The 21,963-nt window shown below is 49.8% G+C and overlaps 1 protein-coding gene across 2 annotated transcripts in view; it reads right to left on the reverse strand.

Annotated features, from left to right (window-relative positions):
• Window positions 1–1,714: 1,714 nt before the first annotated feature.
• CES1 (carboxylesterase 1) overlaps window positions 1,715–21,963 on the reverse strand; it is a 28,950-nt gene continuing 8,701 nt past the window's right edge. For both annotated transcript variants that reach the window (XM_021704600.2, XM_021704608.2), the window contains exons 4-14: window positions 21,094–21,227; window positions 18,761–18,914; window positions 16,950–17,054; window positions 15,851–15,955; window positions 13,304–13,342; window positions 9,092–9,232; window positions 7,828–7,908; window positions 7,429–7,576; window positions 3,349–3,480; window positions 2,340–2,412; window positions 1,715–2,081 (exon numbers count right to left, since the gene is read on the reverse strand). In XM_021704600.2, the coding sequence (XP_021560275.1) occupies window positions 1,898–2,081; window positions 2,340–2,412; window positions 3,349–3,480; window positions 7,429–7,576; window positions 7,828–7,908; window positions 9,092–9,232; window positions 13,304–13,342; window positions 15,851–15,955; window positions 16,950–17,054; window positions 18,761–18,914; window positions 21,094–21,227 (1,296 nt within the window). In that variant the 3' untranslated portion in view covers window positions 1,715–1,897. The remainder of the gene's footprint in view (window positions 2,082–2,339; window positions 2,413–3,348; window positions 3,481–7,428; window positions 7,577–7,827; window positions 7,909–9,091; window positions 9,233–13,303; window positions 13,343–15,850; window positions 15,956–16,949; window positions 17,055–18,760; window positions 18,915–21,093; window positions 21,228–21,963) is intronic.

Here is a 21,963-nt window from a genome sequence, read left to right on the forward strand (position 1 = left end):
GCATCGGGCTCCCCTGCTCTGCAGGGAGCCTGCTTCTCCCTCTCCCTGCTGCTCTCCCCTGTTGTGCTCTCTCTCTCTCTGTCAAATAAATAAAATCTTGAAAAAAAAAAAAAAGAAGTAAAATCCAGATGATGAGGGCCCTCCCAAGCTGGGATAGGGAGATGGAACTTTTTCCAGAGGGCAACGAGGAGCCATTAAAAAGTTTTAGGTCGGTGGAGGGATGCGATCATACTTGGGTGTCACATAGTGTATCTGGAGGTAGTTGCTGTGTAACAAACCACCCCTGAAACGTAAAACAGCAGCCATGTATTTGGTTGATGGGTCTGCGGACCACCCGGCAAGTTCCACCGACCTGACCGGCCTCAGCTGATCTTGACTGGGCTCACACAAGGGTCTGCAGCTGTGGGTCAGTGGGAGGCTGGCTGGTCCTCGACAGCCTCTGCTGGCACGGCCCCCCTCTGCGGGATGTGCCATTCCCAGCAGGCCGGCCTGGGCTTGTTCACACGGCAGTCACGGGGCTTCAAGAGCGTGCGTGCACACGGGCAGGGCCTCTTGAGGCACGGCATCACTTCTGCCATATTTTACTGCCAAAGCAAGTGAAGAGGCCAGCCCAGACTCCTAATGAGTGGAGCTGCAAACTCAGACAGCAAAGGGCGCGTCTATAGCAAGGTGAACACAAGGGTGGCCATTCAGATGGCTCGCTCTGGCTCCGAAGCGTGGAGGGTAAGGGTAAGGGAGACCAGTTGGGAACCTTTCGCCAGCTCAGCTGGGAGGCCAAGGACAGATCCTTTGCAGAGAAGTGCTACGTGAGTGGGGTTTCCTGAGCGCTTTGGAGGTGCCCAGAACTGGATTAGTCCTGTTGGAGGCTGGGAAGACCACCAGGGCCAAGAGACACTTCATCTCAGGGGAAGTAGGAGTGAGACTTGGGAAGAGCCTACCTAAGCCGCCCCTGCATAGTTAGGAGTCTGGAGGCTGCAAGAGACCAATCTGAATGCTGCCCCTGGAAGTGTCAGCTCAGGCACAATCCAGAACCCCCGGGGACATTGCTGGGGTCTCTGCCTGGAGTTACGGTCCTGGATCCATCCCTGAAGCAGGTGTGGCTATATGGACATCGCCCACTAGAGGGCAGCAGAGAACCGCCAGTCAAATGGGTGCCTTTGGCAGGAAGCCCCTGAACTCAGGAGATCAGGACAAGCCCAGAATAGGATTTTTATGAAGTGTCCTGTTCAGGAAGGAAGGATTGCTCTGCAGACTCAAGTTCTAGAGCCAGACTGCTAAGGTTTACACCCCAGCTCTGTCACCAGAGTGGGCTTCATAGGTGTGAGACCCAGAGCCCTAGGCTCACGGTTGCTTTCACGCTCTGCTATTGTTATCTTGAAATTCTTAATAATTTGTTAAAGTAAAGGCTTATTTTTATTTTGCACAGAAAATTATGTACTTGGTCCTGTCTGCCACAGTTTTCTCAGACCTCGTGTTAACGTTCATGAGATTGATAGCACGTATTCCCCTCAAAGTGTTGCATGGAAGGAGGGACACTGCACTCTGGCCACCCCACATCCCATTGTTGGAAGCTGTTGAGGGCCCGGACACACGGAGCAGAGGCAGAGTCCCCCTTGGCAGCTCCCAGGGCCAAGCCGTCCCCACCAGAGCCACCTTCCAAACAATGGTGCACACCCTATTCATCCTTTTCTGAGCCCAAGACACAGACGCTGACTTGGTCTCCAAAAGAATTTATTCCCCAAATTGAAGCCACAATTCCCCCTCCCTGACCTCTGCCTTCCTCCACCAGACAATCCCCAGCCTTCACAATAAGATCCTCTTTGGCTCATAAACATCTTCTGTAGAACACCTCTGTCTGGGCTCCCCGGGCCCCAAGGCCAACCAGGCCCCCCCCCATTCACAGCTCGACGTGTTTTGTGTGAGGTGGTTTTTCCGCTGCCCCCTTGGCCAGAAGCTCAGTCCAGAAAACCACTTCCTTGTCTTTTAGCTTCTGGGCTGGCTGAGTGGTGACTCCAATCTGCAGGTACCCTTCCTTCTGGTCGTATGGCGGCCAAGAGGGTAGCCCGTCCCCATTGGGGTTCCTGGGAACAGAAGCAAGTGAGAATTACCCAAAGCTACTGTGGGGTCCCCCAACAACACTTTGAGATTTGAGAGACCTCTTGGTTTCATTTCCACCAGGAAGCTCATCCACCTCCAGAGGCAGGGAGCTCACCAAATCCTAGGGAGCCTGTCCACTCTCAGAGAACTCTCATTGTCAGGGTCCCAGGGCTGGGAGTCAACATGCCCGGCCCTCCCCCAACCTTCCCCCAACCTTGCTCCATCTTTGCCACTGGGCTCACCCATTCCGGGCGAAGTTGGCCCATAGTTTCATCACCATCTTGCTGAGTCTGACCTCCTCTTCTGAGGCACCTCCTGTGGGGAAGAAGAAAAAAAGCCTTTGCTACTCCAAGCGTGGTTTATGGTCAGCAGCCCTGGACACCTCATGGGAAATCCAGAATCTGAGCCCTACTTGGGATCTGCTGCATCAAAACCCGCATTTCAGGAAGATCTGGGTAATCTGTGTGCACTTTCAGCTCGGGAGTTCCTAATGGAGGATGCAGGGGAGGGCTGCAGTCAGTCCACTATGCTTATACATCCTGCCCTCCCCTCCCCCGTCGAGGTCCCAGCGCCATACCCAGGGGGTCCACCACGGCAACCCCACCTCGGGATTGTGCTCCTTGGGGCCTTTCCTCAATCTCCTTTACCCACCCACATTTCACAATCTGAAAAATAACCTGAGCGCTTAACACCCAGAGGCACTGGTATGTCACAAACAGTCCTGAGGCGGGTCACATGCCTGTCCTCTCTAACTGCTGCTAGTTAGGACACTGGAGATATTTGTGAGAGGTCTTCTTTAAAGTATTACGTTATTAAATATATTAAGTTTAGAAACATGAGTTTTAGGTAGATAGATGGTTGAATAGACAGACACACAGACGCACATTAGTCCGGATTCAAGGTCAACACCCATTCTGACCTTACTCTCACATTCTGACACGCTCTTGTGAATGGGCAGTGAGTGGTGGCATTCTGGCCCTTGAGCAGGGCCCTGCAGGTGACCTGCCAGGTGTCTTAGGGATACCCGGGCCCAAATTCTCAGAGACACTACAAACAGGGACACATGTTTATACCTTCTCCATCATGTGTGTCGAAGTAAGAGAAAGGTTGGAAACCTTTGTAGCTCAGCCCTACTCTGGTGTATTTGGTAAGAACCAGAGAGAAAGGGGGACCTGCCCAAGGCCACCACCAAACTGAGACTCAAGCCCAGATCTTCTAACTCGAAGTCTGTAGTCACCAAAGGGCCATCACCTTTCAAAAGTGGGGCCCCGAAGACGGAGAAGAGCTCATCCCCGTGGTCCCCTACCACCATCTTGGGTTTCAGGTCTGACGAGAAGCTTGGACGATACTGGAACTCATACATGTAGGTGGGGGCTCCGGCATCTGGGAAGAGATGGATTCACACACGGTTCATTTTAGCAGACGCACACCTGGATGGCGCTGAGGTCTCCGGGGCCCTGGGTGCTCAGGGACAGGGAGGTTCACCCGGGTCCTGGGTACACAACAACAGCAACATTAATAGCCACTGCCCAGTGACAGAGCCAACTGTGTCCTAGACACTGTGTGGACCTGCAGAAAACCCCCGGTTACCAGCACAACAGAGAAACAGAGCTTTGGGAAAGGTCCGTAATTTGCTTAAAGACGCACCGTTGGTGGAGGTGAAACAGGCTTTGAGGCAGGTATTGAGTGGCTCAATGAATGCAGGTTGAATGAATGAAATGTTGAAGCTGGGGGCGTAAATCCGTTCAAACTGACTATCGTCATGGGGCCTTGGGCCAGTCCCCACAGACGCCGTTGCCTACCGATGCGTTCACACACACATCTACGTATATACTGCTGACGCTCCCACCTTTCACTAGAAACGGGCTGGGTCTGATTCCTTCGCAGGCTGTCTGCGGCCCAGCAGGTGCCTTCTATTCTGCCCAGTTTGAACGGTTTCCAGTGTTTTTCTCACCTAATTTCTAGGGAGGAGTGACGCAAATCCGAGATGCCGGTCTGACAGCTATTTAAATACAAACATGGGGAAAGGGCACAATCTGTCTCTTGCATCTCGGGAAACCAAAAACCCAACATTTTCTATTTCTCCATCACCTCGTATCTTGCTTCCTGCCAGGCCCAGAGTGGTGGCAGCAGAGAGAAGGGGGTCTCTAAGGGAGGACAAAGGTGGCTCTCTCATCCTTTCCCAGTCCCTGCTCTTGGAACCCCCTCTCTGAGCCCCCAGAAGGGGTCAGCTTTCCTGCAGATGGCTTCATCCAGAGCTGTTCACCCACTCCTTCAGGGCTAAGTTGGGGGCCAGCACCCCGGTGAGCTCAGTGCTTTGCATGGACCCTAGCGCCCCACAGAGGAGTGACTCTGATGGGGGGACGGCCGGACCCCCAATGGGGCTGGGGGAGACATTGTAGAGCTTTTTCCCCCATGTGTACAATAACAAACTTGGAAGGAGCAGAAACAATGGATGAACAAAAAGATCACTTATAATCCCACCACTCGAAAACACCTGTGTTTGTATTTTAGCATATATCCTATCTATGCATATAAAATGGGATGATGTTGTATATGTCATTTTGAAATAAATGATAATCATTTCTCCATATCATTAAATATTTGTCCAAAAATGACTTAACCATATATGCCATCCCCGCATGAAGATGGGCAATAATTTATTGAATTGCCTCCCTCAGCCCCGTCAATGCGCCCTTGATTTAGCAAGAGGTGTTGTCTGGAAGAAGCAACCCCCTGTGGGTCTGAAATCCACCTGTTAGCAGCTGCTTCAAGGTAAGCAGAACTCGCTGAGAGAAGGGGCTGTAACTTCGCTTCCACCACTCAGAAGTTTTAGGAAGGAGCTCCTTGACTTTTCGTGAAGGAGAGAACTTCTTTGGGCAGCGCACTTGCACAAAAGATAATTTTCCTTTTCTTCCCCCCCCCCCCTTTTTTTAGCTTTCTGCCTAAAACCACGGAGATGTATAAAATTCCTACAAGCACAACACAAGTTTCCAAAGGAAAGTAGGGCACAGATTAGGATAACAGGAAAACAGGAGAAGCAGGAAGGACAGAGTTAGTAATCTAAGTATGCCATTGAAAACATGGCGATGGTTTTTTTCTTTCTTTCTTTCTTTTTGGCAAGGAAAAGTTTATGAAATCGGCAGCATTATCTTTATGTTTAAATCTGAGTTTCCCAAGTGAGAGAACTAAGAAATCCCTCTCTTACACTGGAAAGGAATTTCACAACATGATCAGGAATTTTAAAATGCTCTTAGAGCCCCGCCTGGGAATTTCCCTTCTAATAACCAATCCTAAGAAAACTTTTAGAGACTTGGTTAAAGATTTATGCACATAAGGCTGAGCATAATCTTTTTTCTTGCATTAAAATACAGATCTGGCTAGACTAAATATCCAATAGGACAGGAATGCTAGAGTAAATTTTGATGCATCATTCTGTGAAATAGTGGATGTTTTTGAAGACTTTTCATTCATATTGAACAAAGGCTTACAAAATAGTGTTTTATGAACAAAACATGATATAACATTAATTTCTAAGTTATATGTAAGATGTGGAAAGATTATTCGAAGAAATATATCAAAAATTTATAGCAGCTATTTCTCGGTGGAGGAATTTAGAGTAGTATCGAATTTCTTCTTCACGTGTTCCCACATAATATCCCAGTGTAGGATATTAAATTTATATTCAGGGAAGTTCTTTCTTATCAGAAAGAGAGTGAGACAAATACAAAATGAAAGAATACCATCGATAAAATCTGTGTAGTCGTGGTAAGACTCTGAATTCAAAGTCACAGGATACCAGATTAAAAAAACTCAAGTCCAGTAAGGCTGGGGACCAGCAGACAAAGCAGAATAAGATACCACAAATCAGACTTGTATCCAAAGGCAAGACCAAATTTATGAAAGCAAATCTGACCTCAGGTGGCCCCTGACTGATGAGTTTCGTCAGGACCCTCGAGAGGAGGAAGGAGCACCTGCACTCACTATACTGAGGGCTTGGGAACAGAGCAGGTCAGCTCAGATGCTTTTTCTCATGCCTAGAAAGTCCTGAACTTTAAAACCCTCCCAGCATAGGGCGCCTGGGTGGCTCAGTTGGTTAAGCGACTGCCTTCGGCTCAGGTCATGATCCTGGAGTCCCAGGATCGAGTCCCGCATCGGGCTCCCTGCTCAGCAGGGGGTCTGCTTCTCCCTCTGCCCTCTTCCCTCTCGTGCTCTCTGTCTCTCATTCTCTCTCTCAAATAAATAAATAAAATCTTTAAAAAAAAAAAAAAACCCTCCCAGCATAGTTAGAGAGAGGTCTGTACCAAGAACCATTTCCTGGCTTGCAGACCAGGTGAAGGAGGGGTCCTGTGAGGACCTCAAAAAGACGCTCAGAAGGGATGCATCCTCTCTAGATGAGCTTATCCATCCCTGATCTCATACTCCACCTACACAACCTCGGATCAATGTTGGACGGTCCTGTGGTAGGCCCACCACACACCAGGATGGACAGAAGCCAGCAGCAGACGTGGACACTCTCTAGAACACCTGTCTGCACACCTCCCACTGCTCGCTTTTGTTTTGTTTTGTTTGGTCTTGGACCAGCCTGATTCTCCGCTTGGCTTCAGTCTACCCCCAGCTCCACTAGATAACAAACTAGTTTACCCCTAGCTCTGATCTTGGAAACCTTCCAAGACGTGTCTTCTAAGACTTGCCCTCTGGGCCCAGAGACCACAGTGACGTCAGGGCAGGAGCCCCTGTGGCAGATGCTGCTGGTCCCTCATCACATCCCCAGCTTCTGGGCACACTGGCTGGACTTCCACCTCTGGCATCCGTAGCTCTTTGCCTGAGGTCTTTGGCCACCAAGTGACCATTCTGCCCAGGTGTGCAGCAAGTCAGAGCTCCAGGGAATTAATAGCCCCTTGGGAACCGGCTTTAACCCATGACTCCCGGTAGTGGGAGGCTAAATACCCCAGCTCCCTTGCCACTGGCACGGAATAGCCCTGAGACATAACTGGAGACATGACACCTCACAGTGGATACCTGCTTACTGTGCAGCTCCGGTTGGCTTCCTTCTCCTTTCTGTGCCACTTCTCCTCTCCTCTACTGGTATGTTCTGGGATCCCCTCTCAAATAAGCTCCTTGCATTCAAATCCTCTTTTCAGAGTTGCCTTCTGGTGGACCCAGACCCAATAGGAGACGGTGCCCCTATCCCAGGCCATATGGGATTGGCCCTGGGGGCCTGACCCTTGGTGGTTTCCACATATGTGTGTCTATGCTGAGAAGTGGGCAGGACAGACAGAGAAGCTGGTGGGGTCGCTGTCCCTCTCCTGTCCAACCTCTGGGACTCACCTCTGTGGTGACGGGCCACAGTCACAGATGGGACACCAAATACCAAATCTCCTAACATGTCCAAGAACAGGTCCTTGTTTTTGACAGGGTCATCTGTCCCTCCTAAAAACTTCTCAGTGGCCAGTGGAGTCAGATCCTCAGGGATTCCCTGAAATGGACCAGAAGTAGAAGTGACCCCTGCCCCGGGCCTGGTGAATGATGCAGCTTCTAGAGCCCAGGATGGCTGTACGAATGGTGACTCTCTCCAGCCCTATGCAACCACCCCCCACCCTGTGTGTGAGGGGGACAGAACCCTCAATCCCGGGGCTTCACCCTGCCATTTAATTGCTCAGCGATTTGGGGCAAGTCTCTGTCCCTCTTTGGGTCTCAGACAGTTCCTGTGGTTCCCTAGTCTCTTACAACAATGGGGTAGGACTTCCACAAGAGTGATGCGGCTGTCTTCTGGTCCAGCTTGCCCTCAGAGAGTGGGTAACCCATCATCTGTTAGGACAACAGTGACACAATTGTGAATCATCAAGAACTAGCAGAAAGAATCAAACTTACCAACAAACCACACCAATACAGGCTAAAGGTCACTTTGTCATGACTTAGACAAGCAGGGGTCCTTGACGTGTTGGGCAAAATCAGTGAAACAAATGGGCTTATATTATCCAGAAACTCAGGCTGTGCCAAAGGATAAAGTCAATGTGAAGAGAAGCTGTCCCAGGACTTTGCAGTATGTGTGTGTGTGCATCAGGCAAGAATCCCCACCCTGGACATGGTGACACACAGGAAAGGTTTAGGCCTGGCTAGCGTTGAAGCAGAGGGCTCTGGGGCAAGGAACACAGACCTTACAAATACCCACACTTGTCTCAGATGACCTGGGAAGCCCCAAATTCCACCATTATGGCTTTGGTCCATCAGTGACCTCTGAAAGTCTGTGAAGTGAGAACAGCAGAACTCTGCACCTAACGCTCCATCCGAACCTCCACATCAAGGGACTTGACCAAACTCTAGCCCTGGCTGCCAACAGCTTAAGTTCTCATCCCAGGAATGGATGGGGAAAATGTCTCAGTGCCCCTTCAAATGTTTGCCTGAGAGAGCTCCTGGCCACCAGGGGGAATTTACCATTTGTTTTGGCCAAAACCTGGCGATAGGGTGATAGGTCCCCGAGCCCCCTCTTCGAGTGGCTACTTTAGAGAGCTTGCAATCACAAATCCTTCTCTGCCCTCTGAGATGTAAATCTACCACCCAAAACTGTTTCCTCCAGGCCTGGAGAGCCACCTCTCAAAATGCAGACTTTCAGCCAGGAAGTCTTGTCCTCTCCCAGGCTCTGTGGGAGTGGGAAGGCCTGGCTCCGGGGGGCACCTTGCGGCAAATTGCCCCACCGCCTTCTGTCAGAGACAGAAATGTGTCTGCCCAACAATCATCCCCCCAGGCCCTCCCGATGCCCACATTTCAGGATTCTTAGATCGGAAGGCAAGGGAGTGTTTGGGGAGAAGGGTCCCCAGGTGACACTTGGGCCACCCTAGAGAAGCTCTCCATGGAAATGTCAACCTGTGTGAAGGGGACAGCTGTTCTGGATTCAGAGGGGGGTCCGGAGAAGGAGGAGCCCTGCAAGCACAGATGGGGGGGTGATGTGATGGGTGGGGGAGGAGAACCGAAGGGGACCCCACATTCTCACCATTGGAAGAAGCCAGCCAAACTCTTGCTTGTTGATTCCGATGATGTAGGGAACAGAGTTGAATTTCTTTTCAGCCAGAATCTCTTCAGGCATCTTTGGCAGCAGAACACCATCAACCACCGTGGGCAGGAAGGGGTGATTCTGGGGAGGAGAGCGTCATGGTGTCCGGGCTTCCCTTCTAGAGCCCACACGCACGGCCCCCTCTCCGCCGGCCTGAGCAGGAAGCCAGCACCCCAGACCTGCATGGCCACGGGCAGTGGCCACAGAATTCAAGCTCCTGAACAAAGGGGGCCAAGTGCACGTGACCCCAGAGGGCAGAACGTCGACTTAGTAACTAGCAGTGGTAAAGTGATGGGGGCAAAACTCACTCAAATTGAAATACACAGGGGTGTCTGGGTGGCTGGGTCCGTTGAGCAACGGACTCTTGATTTTGGCTCAGGTAATGATCTCAGGGTCGTAAGATCAAGCCCTGCATTGGGCTCTGCACTGAGCATGAAGCCTTCTTAAGATTCTCTCTCTCTCCCTCTCCTTCTGCCCCTCCCCACCACCTCCCCCCTTGTGTGCCCTCTCTTTCTCTAAAATATATATATATGTATAAATATATACATATTTTCATATATACATATTTTAAAGATTTTATTTATTTATTTGAGAGAGAGAGAGCACAAGTGGGGGAAGGGGCAGAGAGAGAAAGAGAAGCAGACTCCTTGCTGACACGGGGCTTGATCACAGGACCCCGAGATCATGACCCGAGCCGAAGGCAGACGCTTAACTGACTGAGCCACCCAGGTGCCCTTATTTTCATACATTTATATTCATATAAGTATACATTAAATTAAATATAAATATATTAAATTTATAAATATATAAAATAGATAACTGTGTATATATTGAAATTTATAAACATATGCATTTTATACGATTTTAATATAAACACATAAAATATAGATATATGTACATATTTCTATATCTCAATTTGAAGTACATGTTTGCCTATATGATCTCTAGCTACAGTCAGTTTTTGTATCCATGCTTGTTCAGTTCTATAAAAGCCGCTGTGAACTCTGAACTAGCAAGTGCTGAGCCACTGTTCCTGGGGGAGGTACAATGTCAGGTTCCTGCAAGTATCTGGTCACATTTTCATCAGCCCTGTTTTATGCGTGTTTAAAGACACCCGATGTAACATGCATTGCTCACAGAAAATGAATTATGTGTAGTGTTTATTTATAATAAGACACCAGCTGAGAAGGGCTCACCATTCCCTGGGCCCTGGGTAACATGCCTGGAGCTTCCTTGACCTTCAGCCTCACGACCATGTCATCTGTGATCCACTGTCATCTCACAAAACCTCCCGCAGCTTCATCACACACTAGATGTTACTTTAGCGCTTGCCCGAGCAGCCTCAGACAGACTGGCAAGTTGCGTCTTCCTCTTCCTGCATGGTGGCCTTATTGATCCATTACCACTGAGCTCACGGCCCACAGCCCAGTGAGCCACCTTGAATGAAGCTGATCTAACACTCGACTTTTCTCCACAAGGCACATCAGAGTCTCTTGCCCTCAGGAGCACGGGACAGCACCTTAGCGCTGTGCCCACGGCCATTTTCAAAAGTGAAACCAGCAAGAGAAAGCACAGAAATGCGGAAAATGTGGCCCTACGTAGACCGTGCAAAGGACACTTGTTAATAGTGTGAGACATGAGACAAGACGACAGAGGGTGGCCATGTTTGATCTCCAGCCTACGCATGGTCACTCAAGCTTTTTGTCACTCTGTGCGCATCCACGAATGATAGCAAAAGTGCCATGAGCATGGATTTTGGGATTACACATACATTTTAGTGAGTCGATGAATTCACAAATAAAGAATTCACCATTAATAAGGATCGACTGTATTTAGCTGTCTCTATTTAAACAGAAGCTGCTATTGGGGGCACCTGGGTGGCTCAACCGGATGAGCGTCCGACTCTTGATTTTGGCTCAGGTCATGATCTCAGGGTCCTGGGATTGAGCCCCTCATCAGGCTCTGTGCTTAGCGTGAAGTCTGCTTTTCCCTTCTTTTTTTTTTTTTTTTATTCTTATGTTAATCCCCATACATTACATCATTAGTTTTAGATGAAGTGTTCCATGATTCATTGTTTGTGCATAACACCCAGTGCTCCATGCAGAATGTGCCCTCCTCAATACCCATCACCAGGCTAACCCATCCTCCCACCCCCCTCCCCTCTAGAACCCTCAGTTTGTTTTTCAGAGTCCTCTACCTCTGCTCCTCCCCCTGTGCTCTCTCTTTCTCTAGCTCTAAAATAAATAAGTAAATAAATAAATAAAATCTTTAAACATAAGCTGCTACTGATAAACAGTTCGATTCAAGGAGGTAGTGAGCTCCCCATCACTCAAGGTGCTTACACAAAGACCCAACTCCCTATTGGAGAGGAAAAGCACAAATAAAAGCATCAGGGATGGGCTCGCATTGCACTGAAAAACGTCTTCATTTTTGGTGTTACCTTTGATGAAAATTACTCACATGGGCCCAAAGCCTCCTCCAGTCTGGGCATGGCCTAGGAGGCTCAGCCGGTGCAGAACATCTTACGCACAATGCCTGGCAGAGAGCGCCACACGGCTATGCTCTGAAGGAATAACTCCATGGGGGCGAGGGTACTGGTCTTGTAAGGAAGGCCAGCCTTTTAAGGAGGTGACATGCCCTGACCTATGTTTACAAGGGTCAGTCTGGCAGCATCGTGGGGCAAGGGTGGGGAGGAGATGTAGAGGTGAAAGATCGTCCAAGTCCAGGGGAGACTTCCGTCCCACATCCTGTCCATTAGCAAACCCTGTCAGCCATGACCTCAGAATTATCCAGATTCTGGCCCCGTCTCACCATCCCCCCTGCCATGGGCCCAGCCCGGGGCCGCCATGGCCCGTCCTGCTGCAGCTCAGGGGCCTCCCAGCTGGTCTCCTTGGGGCTGCCCTACCCTTCCCTACCTTCAGTTTGCATGCAGCAATCAAAAAGCCCTTTTGTAAACCCACGGTCAACTCCCTCCTCTGTTCAAAACCCTCCCAAAACTTCCCATCTCACTTGAAATCAAACTCCGAGCCCTCTAAAGGGACCGCCCCCACCTCTCTTTCCTTTTTTGCCCCAAGCCTGTTCCCCTCCCCCGACTCCCTCGGCACCAGCCACACTGGCCTCTTGCCTCAGGACCTTTGCAGCTGCTGTTCCCTCTGCCTGGAACACTCTTCCTCCAGTTTTCCTGATGGCTGCCTTCCTCCCCACCTCCAGAACTTGGCCCCAATGTCACCTTCTTGTTGAGCCATTCCCTGACCCTGCTATGCAAATCCAAACCACCGCAGACCCTATCCCCATTCCTCACTTTCTTTTTCTCCATAGCAAGGACCATCACCAAACACAAGACATATCTTTTTTGTTACTGTACTCTTCCTTCACTCCAAGGGGGCAGGGCATTATATTTGTTTTGCCTGTTTTATTGCTATTTCGCCAGCTGCTGGATCAGGTCCCCGCACATAGTAAGTGCTAATGAAATCTTCGCTGAGTGAATCTCAGGGAATCCTCACAACACCTTTTAAGGCAGGTGCCAGTCCCCAGGAGAGAGCAGAGAGCACAGGACTGTAACATGTGGCAGAGATAATGTCTCAGAACCTGTCAATGTGCTGGAAGGCACAAGGCAGGAGGAAGGAGATGGGGAGGCTCCTGGAGTTCCAGGTGTGGCTGGGAGGGTGGTGTCCCTGGGGCTGAGATTCTTGGCCCCTTTCGGAGGGCCGGGCTAACCGTGTAGCTTGCACAGCTCATCAACACTGCAGCCTCCCGGGAAAGACCTACCTCCTCAGTGAAGTTTCCTGAAGAAACTCCTCATCCATCTATCTCCACCACCCTATAGTGGAAGTTTCTAGTCCAGTCCTCTCCTGAGGGACAATTTTGGGAGCAGGAAATGTAAACAAGAAGTGGGGGGTAGGTTGGGCCCAAGGGACACAGAGGTGATAACTGGGAGCACTGAGCTGGGAGTCAAGGGAACCCGTTCCAGTCCCATGTCTGGTCCACTTGGCTGTGTTATCCAGGCAAGTTGCTGGCCCTCTCTGGGCCTCAGCAATGTAAACACAAGGAGTTACCATGAGCCCCAAGGGAAGATTTTTTTCATTCATATTTAACTGGAGCTTAAACATGTCAAGACTTAAAACCTGTAATCAAGAAACCCAAAGTCCTTACCTCTCTGGGGTCTCCAAACAAATCAAGAGTGAAAAATTTCTGTGAAGACAAAGGCAGAGAGTGTGCGTGAGAAGGCTTCCAGGGACAAAAGCTAATCTTTGTGAGTGGTGTGCCAAGGGTATCAGGTTCTCCCTCCCGGTGCCACCCTGGCTCCCCTGGGCAGGGGCAGAGGTGTAGGTGTGGGATGGGGGTGTGGAGTGCTGGAGAAGCCGGCCCTCTGCTGTTCCTGCCTGCCTTGCCCTCCAACCATTTCCCCTTCTTGTTCCCTTAGACAACACTATCCCAGTCATTCTTTGGGGGACCTCCCTTTTCCCCCTTTTCACTCCACAGATCCAGGCATCTATATGTAACCTGGGGTGCCCCATCTCCCTGACCACAGAGATTAGTTCAGGTATGGGCACATAACCATGTCAATCCAATAGACTTTACCCCAAAACTTTTGTTGGAATTATTGTGAACCGTGTCTAAACAGATAAGATGTAAGTCTAGATGCTCTCGCTGACTTTAACCTCCCCAGGGAACAAAGTTGCCTGAGAGTGAAGCCAGCACTGAGAGAAGAAAAAAAGGCTGAGGGATAGAGCAGATATATTCTTAATAATACCATATGTGCATCTGGATCCAGCCATGCCTGAAACCAGTTCATCACCTAAAGATTTTGTTACAACATAGTTCTTTTTCCATTCAAGACACTTTGAGATGAGTTTCCTCATCCTGCATCAGAAAGTCCTGATTTATACAAGCTCACTGAAATTCACCCCACCCCGTGCTTCTCTTTGTTATATATTTGCTAAGATTGCACTGATTGTAATATTACACTGTAGCTAATAAGTCTGACCAGTATGCAGCGAGTGACCAGTCAGGCACTCCTTATTATGGGTTGTGGCCCTACCAGTCAGAGGTGTGTGTGTCTGTGTGCCTGTGTGTGTGTGTGTGTGTGTTTTGGGGAGAGTGGATAATCATGGAAAGACTCTACAGGATCTCAGAAAATCTCACAAGGATAACATAGGCCCTTAAGTCCTCTGGGTTTCCTCAAAACCACCAACTCTTCTCTTATAAGCTGGGTCCTCTTAAGCCAATGGAGAACTACTGAAATAAACCTGCCTCTTTCCAGGAATCAGAAGTGGTTGTGTTTTCATTCTTTGAATGCACTGATCACCTTATTTGAGCCTGAGAAACCAAGATCCAAGCCCCAAGGTCATATTGGAATCAAACCAGGAAACAGAGCAGTCTAGTGTCAGAGCCCTGGCCCTGGGGTCCAGGAGTCTCCTCAGGAGCCGAGGGCCCGGACAGAGAGTCCAGGGGCTCAGGCTATGCCCGAGCTCACATTCACACCCTTCCCCCACAGAAGGTATAGTTCCCATTGGGCCTTCCTGCTGTATTCTTTGGGTGTCCTTGTGATGAAACACTGTCATAGCCATCCATCAGTCCTCAAATGTCACCTCCTCTGTGATGCATCCCTGCTATTATGAGCATTTCCTCTCTCTATACTCCCATCATCCTTAACCTACGAAGTATATGAGTGTGTTTCTCCTTGGATAGTTCCTTGTCAGCACACTATATCTGATTAATTTCTCCACCCCCCCCCCCCCCCAGTTATCCTTTCCATACACCTAGGATGGATGGATGGAGGGATGGATAATGGGTGGAGGGATGGATGGATGGATGGATGGATGGGTAGATGGATGGATGGATGGATGGACGGATGGATGGATGGCTGGATGGATGGATGGGTAGATGGATGGATGGATGGATGGATGGATGGATGGCTAGATGATGGATGGAGTTGGTCACTACATGGAGTGTGGATCAACTGCATGGATAGGTAGATAGATGAATAATAACTAGCTGACTAGGTGTTGGATGGATCACTGATTCTGGATTGTTGAATGTTGGGGTGAAGATATATGGTGGTTGGATGACACACGGATGATGGAAACGAATGAAAGTTATGGATGGATGGATATTAAACTGATGAAAGAATACTGATAGATTGGCAGATGAATAGATGGAAAATAAGATGATGAATGGATTGATGGATGGTTGGATGGATGGGTGGGTGGATGTATGGTTATTCTAGAACCACAACTGAGGCAGAGTCTCAGGCCACCACTAGGTTATAATTGAGGTAGTTTCTAAATTAAGCAAGATACAGTGTGACAACCTTCCTTAAAATCTTTGTTCTTAATATCCCATCCTCAAAATTCAGAACAGTAGTTACCTCTGGGAATATGTAATGCTTAATTTCTTTAAAATACATTTGGAAACAAGAATGGGAAAACAGTGAGTTTGGGTTGAGGTGAGAGATTATCAGACAATTTGTTCATTATGTTGTTTTTCAACTTTACAAATGTTTGAGATACTTCATAATAAAAAAGAAAAAAAGAAATTCCCATTCAGATCCAGAGGCTGACACTGTTCCCCGGGGGCCAGGAACACTGTCCCAGGCAGTTTTCTGGGGAGGGGCAAGGGGACAGCTGAAATAATGAAGCTTGGGGCCAAGTGCACAGGGTGGGGGGCTTGTGCGGTCACGAGAATGGATATGCCTACCATCTTCAGCGACGTCTCCAAGAGCTCATCCTCCGTCTTCTGGCGCAGGCAGTGAACAAGGACAGCTGAGGAGGTGGTTTTACACCCAGCAAAGACACCAATTTGCTGCAGAGATCACAAGCAACTGCAGAACTCAAGAGCCATGTCCCTTCCCTCAATCAATAAAGAGGTGTTCTACCCCAACCTTCATTTCTAAAGGCAGCAGAGGGGAGCAGAACATACTCTAGACCAGCAGGTGAGGGTCCTGGGTCCCAGTCATGCCAATTAAATAAGCTCTGTCTCTGTTACCTTACCTCTGTTCACATGGGCAAAATGATCTGAGAGCTGAGTGTCGAAAGGGAGGGAGCACAGAGTGGGGCTTAAGAGCACAGAATCCAGACTCACATTGCCTGGTTTCAAGTTTCTTTTTAGGAAGCCTTTTGTGATAACCTCAACCTAGTGTGTAGGGTTAAGGGTTCCTTTTGGATTCCATTATGACATCAGATACCTCTGCTTTATTGCTCTTATCAGGTGAGATTTTAGAATCTGTGTGATTATAAAATCATTAATTTGTCTCCTCTAATAGAATGCAAACTTCACGAGGCTACTAGATGTCTGGCTATATCAAAATTATGTGATGAATAAATGAATGAATGAATGAATGAATTCCCAGGAACCCACCCCAGCCATGAGGCACTTAAGGGGGGGCCACTCCAGGGCCACATGCTGCAAGTGGGTTGACCAGAACTCAGACCCTGAGGTAGACCAGACATGGTGACAGTCCACTGCCCACCATGTGACCTGGCACTCCACCTTGGCACATTTTGGAAAGAGTGCTCAGGGGACAGCGCACTGCGTTGGCAGTCCAGGGTCACCTGTTCAAGTCCCAGTTCTGCCCCAATTGCTCCTTGACCTTGGCAAGCTGCTTCCACTGTCTGCCCCAGTTTGTTCAGCGGTCAAACTGGGAGGCTGGCTGAGGTGTCTCCTTGCCCTACCACTCAACTGTTCTCACTTTGGTGATTCCTTGACGATGCCCACTGGATCCCATGGCAAGAAATGCCCCTGAAGATTCCAGGAAAGCAGAGCCAAGGGTGTGGCGGTGGTCCAGCATGAGACCTACCTGAGCTGTGTCCTTCATGTCTTTCTTAACCAGGACAGCTGTGAGGGCCACACCGCTCTCAGAGATGGCCCGGTGGAAGAGGTTTTTGGCCAGGGGAGACAGCACCTGGCAGGGGAGTGGACAGGAAGAGAGTTTATGCTCATGGGGAGGGGTCTTCAAGAGCCACCTCATCCTTAGCTCTGGCCCGGCCCATTCCCCTGGAGACTCGGGCACCCAGGGAACGTGGGAGGTCCTCGCCTGGCCTGGCCCTGTTCCCAGGCTGACGCTGGGGCCCGGCTTCTCCAAGAGAAGCTCAGCTGGAGGGAGCCAGTAGCACAGAGCGAGGGAAGGACAGGAAGAATGGCACGTGCACTGATTGTTAACAATCAGAAGCATCTAAAACAGCGTGGCAACTACTAGCCATACTTTAAAGACACAGTTCTGTATCCCCATTTCCACTACTCAGGATTTATCCTAAGAAGAGTGATCATGGAGGTGCGCAATGATTTCCAAGAATGCTCATAACGTTTATAATATAATTGGAAATAACCCAAGGTTCCAGTATTATGAGATTGAGGGAATAAATGATTTTTTGTTTTTACTGTGGAATACTGTGCAGATCTATACCATGGAATCCCATAGAATCTAAAACAAAATGATATTAATGGAAGAGTAATGTTTAGGGAAATGTTTCTGTTGTAGGATATGCTAAGGAAGGCTTTTTAAAAAAATCTTAAGACAGGTGGGGCGCCTGGGTGGCTCAGTCAGTTAAGCATCTGCCTTCGGCTCAGGTCATGATCCCAGGGTCCTGGGATCAAGGCCCGCATCGGGCTCCCTGCTCAGCGGGGAGTCTGCTTCTCCCTCTGCTCCTCACCCCACTCTCATGCTCTCTCTCACTCTCTCTCTCAAATAAACAAAATCTTAAAAAAAAAAAAAGTCTTAAGACAGATAGACAGATGACAGATGGATAGAAAGAGAGACAGGAGTGAGTCATGGGGAAAACACTAGAAAAATAAGTCTCAAAATGTCCATGGTGAGCTTCCCTGGGTAATGGGACTATGGAGGACTCTTTTCTTCTTTGGGCTTATCTGTACTTTTCCTTTTTCTCCACTTGATAAGATATAAAAACATTTCCCTCTGAGTATTAGACAAGGAAACCAATACATATATTGTTAAAAATACAGTAATAGCACCAACCTTCTGCTCAACAGTGGGGGGTTGGAGGGTGCTTTATGGCTCCCAGGACTTCCTCATCTGGTTTCCATCCCTGCTGCCTTCAGTGGCTCCCCCAGCCCCACTCACCACACCAGGCTCCCAGGAGCCCCAGGTGCCCACACCACTGCCCCATGCCTCCCCGTCCCTCCCTGCCCCCACCCCCAGCCCAGCTCCACGTCTCAGTCCCAGAGGCGGCTGTCCTCACGGGAGGCCCTTGACCTGTTCTTGGTGCTGGTGTCTCTTGACCTGCAGACCTGGCTTCCAGCTGAGCAATGACACTTTGTCCAACTCTTACACATAATCTATACCCACTCCTACTTGCCAGGAGGAGTGAAGCAAGTCCTAATGTTAAAACGAGCAGGAAAGAGAGAGAGAGAGAGAGCTCAACCACGTTAGAGGAGGAGGAGTATCCTGCTGTAGCTGTGGCCAGAGATTCTCAAGGCCTAGGCTCTGAGCCTCCTGGGGGCCAAGGAGAGTTCCGCCATTAGCTCTCCACCAACTGATGCTGCGCAGAGTAGGGTCAGCACTGAATCCAGGTCTTGTAAGTAAAGCTGCCAGTTGGTCCAAAGGCACCAAGTGGTCCCATCAGCAGCCATATCAGGGCCAGGAACACTTACAAGAACAGAGACGCTTTCACCTCCCGCTGACTCTCCAAAGATGGTTACAGAACCTGGATTCCCTCCAAAGTTGGCAATGTTCTCCTGGACCCAGCGAAGTGCAGCCAACTGGTCCAAGTGACCCCAGTTTCCACGGCTGTGTTCGTCCCCTGTGCTGTAAGAATGGGGCAGGGGTGGGAGCACAGACCACATGGCAGGGTTCTCAGGACCACAGATGGGGCTGGGGGCTCTCGGTGAGCCTTCTAGAAAAAGACCAGCCTTCCACAGCCCTGACACAAGAGTCTTCTGTCTTCCACTCCTGTAGCATTGTTCTGTTCTAGGGTGCTACATTTACTCAACTGGCATCTATTTACTGAACATCTACTTTGCGCAGAGCACTGTTCTAAGAGCTAGGAGCACATTTGAGAACAAAACAGTCCAAATCTCTGACTATACAGAGCTCACACTACAGATCACAAGCAAACAGATAAATACAGAAAATAATGTCAGGTAGTGAAAGTACCTCTAGGTAAAGTAAAATGGGGTAAGGGAAAAGACAGGGGTGGAGCAGTGGGGGTCCTATTTCAGATCACATGACCAAGAAAGGCCTCTTTGAGGTGGTAGCATTTGAATAGAGACCTGAACGAATGAGTACATGAGCCTTGCAAATATCCGAAGAAGGGAATTCCAGGCTGAAGAAACAGCCAGTTCAAAGGTCCTGGGGTCTAATGGACAAAAGTTGAGTGTAGTACATGCAGCTAAAAGACTCTGTGGGCCTTGGTAAGAACTTTGATGTCATTGTTAGTAACATGGGAAGCCATTTCAGGGCCAATGACAAAATTCCATTTATGTCTTAAATGGTTACTGTGGCTACTGTGTGGATGAGACACAGCATCAAAGTAGCAGATTATAAAAGTAGGTGGTTATTACAATCATCTGGGAGAGAGACACGGAGGGCTTTGATTAGGGGGCATAAGGGAGGAGGTGAGAAGTGGTTGGATTCTGAATATATTTTAAAGGTGGAACCAAGAGGATTTGCTGACTCTGATGTGAAGAGGTGAGAAAAAGAGGTCAAGGCTGACCACAAGTCTATCCAGAGCAGCTGGGGGTAGGGGGTGCTGCCAGCAGCCGACAGGAGGCGCTGTGGGCAAAGTAAGAAAGTCCAGTGGGAGTCGAGGGTTGAATCTGTCCCCGAGGAGGGTGCAGTCCCCTTCAGACGTCCAGTGGAGGCGACAACAGGTGCAAGGTCGTAGTTAATGAGGTACATCTGGGCTTCAAAGGAGAAGAAGGGGCTGAAATAGGGAGCTTTGAATGTGGCTCCTGAGGTCACCTGGGAACCAGTGAAGATGGAGAGAGAAATGCACACAGAGGCCAGAGGATCACATGGGAGGAATTGTGTGTGGCTACTCCCAAGGTTGGCCCAAAAGCTGTTGGGTCACTGGGCAGAGAACAGAGTGGGAGGAGGAGCCTCGGGAAGCCTCATGTAGCAGCTTGACCATAATGGGGAGCAGAGAGACGGGCCACAGGTGGGAGAGAAGAGGGGTCTCCATGAAGGCGATACACCCCGGGACAGGACACGCCTGGGATAATCCTCCTCCTCCAGCCCCGGGGGTCTTTCCTGTGAGAAGTCCACCCCTCCCCCAGTCCACCAGCAGCCATCCCAGGATTGGAGGCGCTGTGGCTGGCAAATTCCGAAAAGGCTCACAGTAACTGTGTCCTGCGGGAGCACTGGTTCCTGCCCCATGGACATGTACTGCAAAAGATGCTTTGCCTTCACTCATGTGTGTGCCAAATTCCCCAAAGGAAATGGGATGAGTGGGTCTGACACGCCTCCCAGGAGGGCTGTCGGCTGGGGTCGGATGCTCTGACAATCTTCAGCTCCAGACACCCCGTTCCTTCACCCATAAGAATGCAGTGAGCTCCTGCCATGAGTAAGCTCCTTCTTTCCTTTCCTGCCAGGTCCGATGCGTAAGCCTCTAAGTGCTGTGCTGTATGCTGTCTTGACAGAGGTGCACAAAGTGCTGGGATGGCACAAGTGAAAAAGAGACGGGCATTTCAGAGGAGGTGACATTTGGGTTGGGCCTTGCAGAATGAATAGAAGTTCGTCAGGTAGAACGGGCATTCCAGGTAGAGGGAAGAGCACCTACAAAAGCTCAGAAGCAAGTGGCCCAGTGTGGCTGGGGATGGAGAAGGTAAGTCGAGCCCTGTGATGAAGGGACTTGGGTGCTTTCCTAGGGAGCCTGGCAAAGATCCCTTTGAGGGCTGACCTGGCCAGAGCTGAATACCTAGCACCCTCGCTTTGGGAGTGGGGGGGGGGTGGGGCAATGTGCAGTGAGGACCGTGCAGAATCTTACCTGAAGAATCCCCAGATGCCCAGGCGGTACTGAATGGCCACCACCACCACGTTTTCATGGGCAGAGAGGGCCAGCCCATCATAGGTTGACGCTCCGCCCACCACCAGACCCCCTCCGTGGATCCACACCATCACCTGGACAGGAAGGAAGCAACCGTACTGGTTAGAGGAAGCTGCGCTGGGCAGGACCTCAAGAGGTTGTCTGGTTTGGTCACCGACCCCTTGGCCATTACCGGAAGTCCACCAGCAGAGTTGGAGCAGGCAGCCGCTCTTCTCCCTGCTCCTCCCACATGGGGCCCAGGCCACCACCCCAGCCAGGACACCCTGGTTGCCCCCGCCTGTGTCCCCAGCCCCAGTGCCAATGAACTTCACAACTTCATCACGGGAACAGTCACGGCTAAGGGTGTCGTCTCCCCAACACTCCTCCCATCGCCCCTCCTGCAGCCCGGCAAACTCTGCCCGCCACAGCCCTGTGCTTCGGCTTCATCTTAGTTACGTCTTGTGCTATGACTTAAACTGCGCACATGCCCGAGTGACCGTCTCGAGAAGCACACGTGCCACTGTTGGGGTCTCTTCTGAATATCCCGTCCTTTCTGCCTCCTCCGCATCCCCAAGTCCCACCCATCCTCCAAAGCCTAGCCTAAAAGCCACCTCCTCAAGTAAGTCTTCAATCATCTCACTAATAGGGATCTGAGGACCTACTCTATGCCAGAGACGGCGGTAAGAATTGAGGATGAGGGTGGATATAGGAATTCATCACGCTTGGCTCTGGCATTGTAAGAGCTCACGTAGCCCGGAAGTAAGAGTGGCTAAAATAATTACGTTGTAATCATTTTATTCATAAAAAAAAAGAATTTGTAACACAAACTGT

Source organism: Neomonachus schauinslandi, chromosome 16, assembly GCF_002201575.2.
Source record: "Neomonachus schauinslandi chromosome 16, ASM220157v2, whole genome shotgun sequence".
Lineage (NCBI taxonomy): Eukaryota > Metazoa > Chordata > Mammalia > Carnivora > Phocidae > Neomonachus > Neomonachus schauinslandi.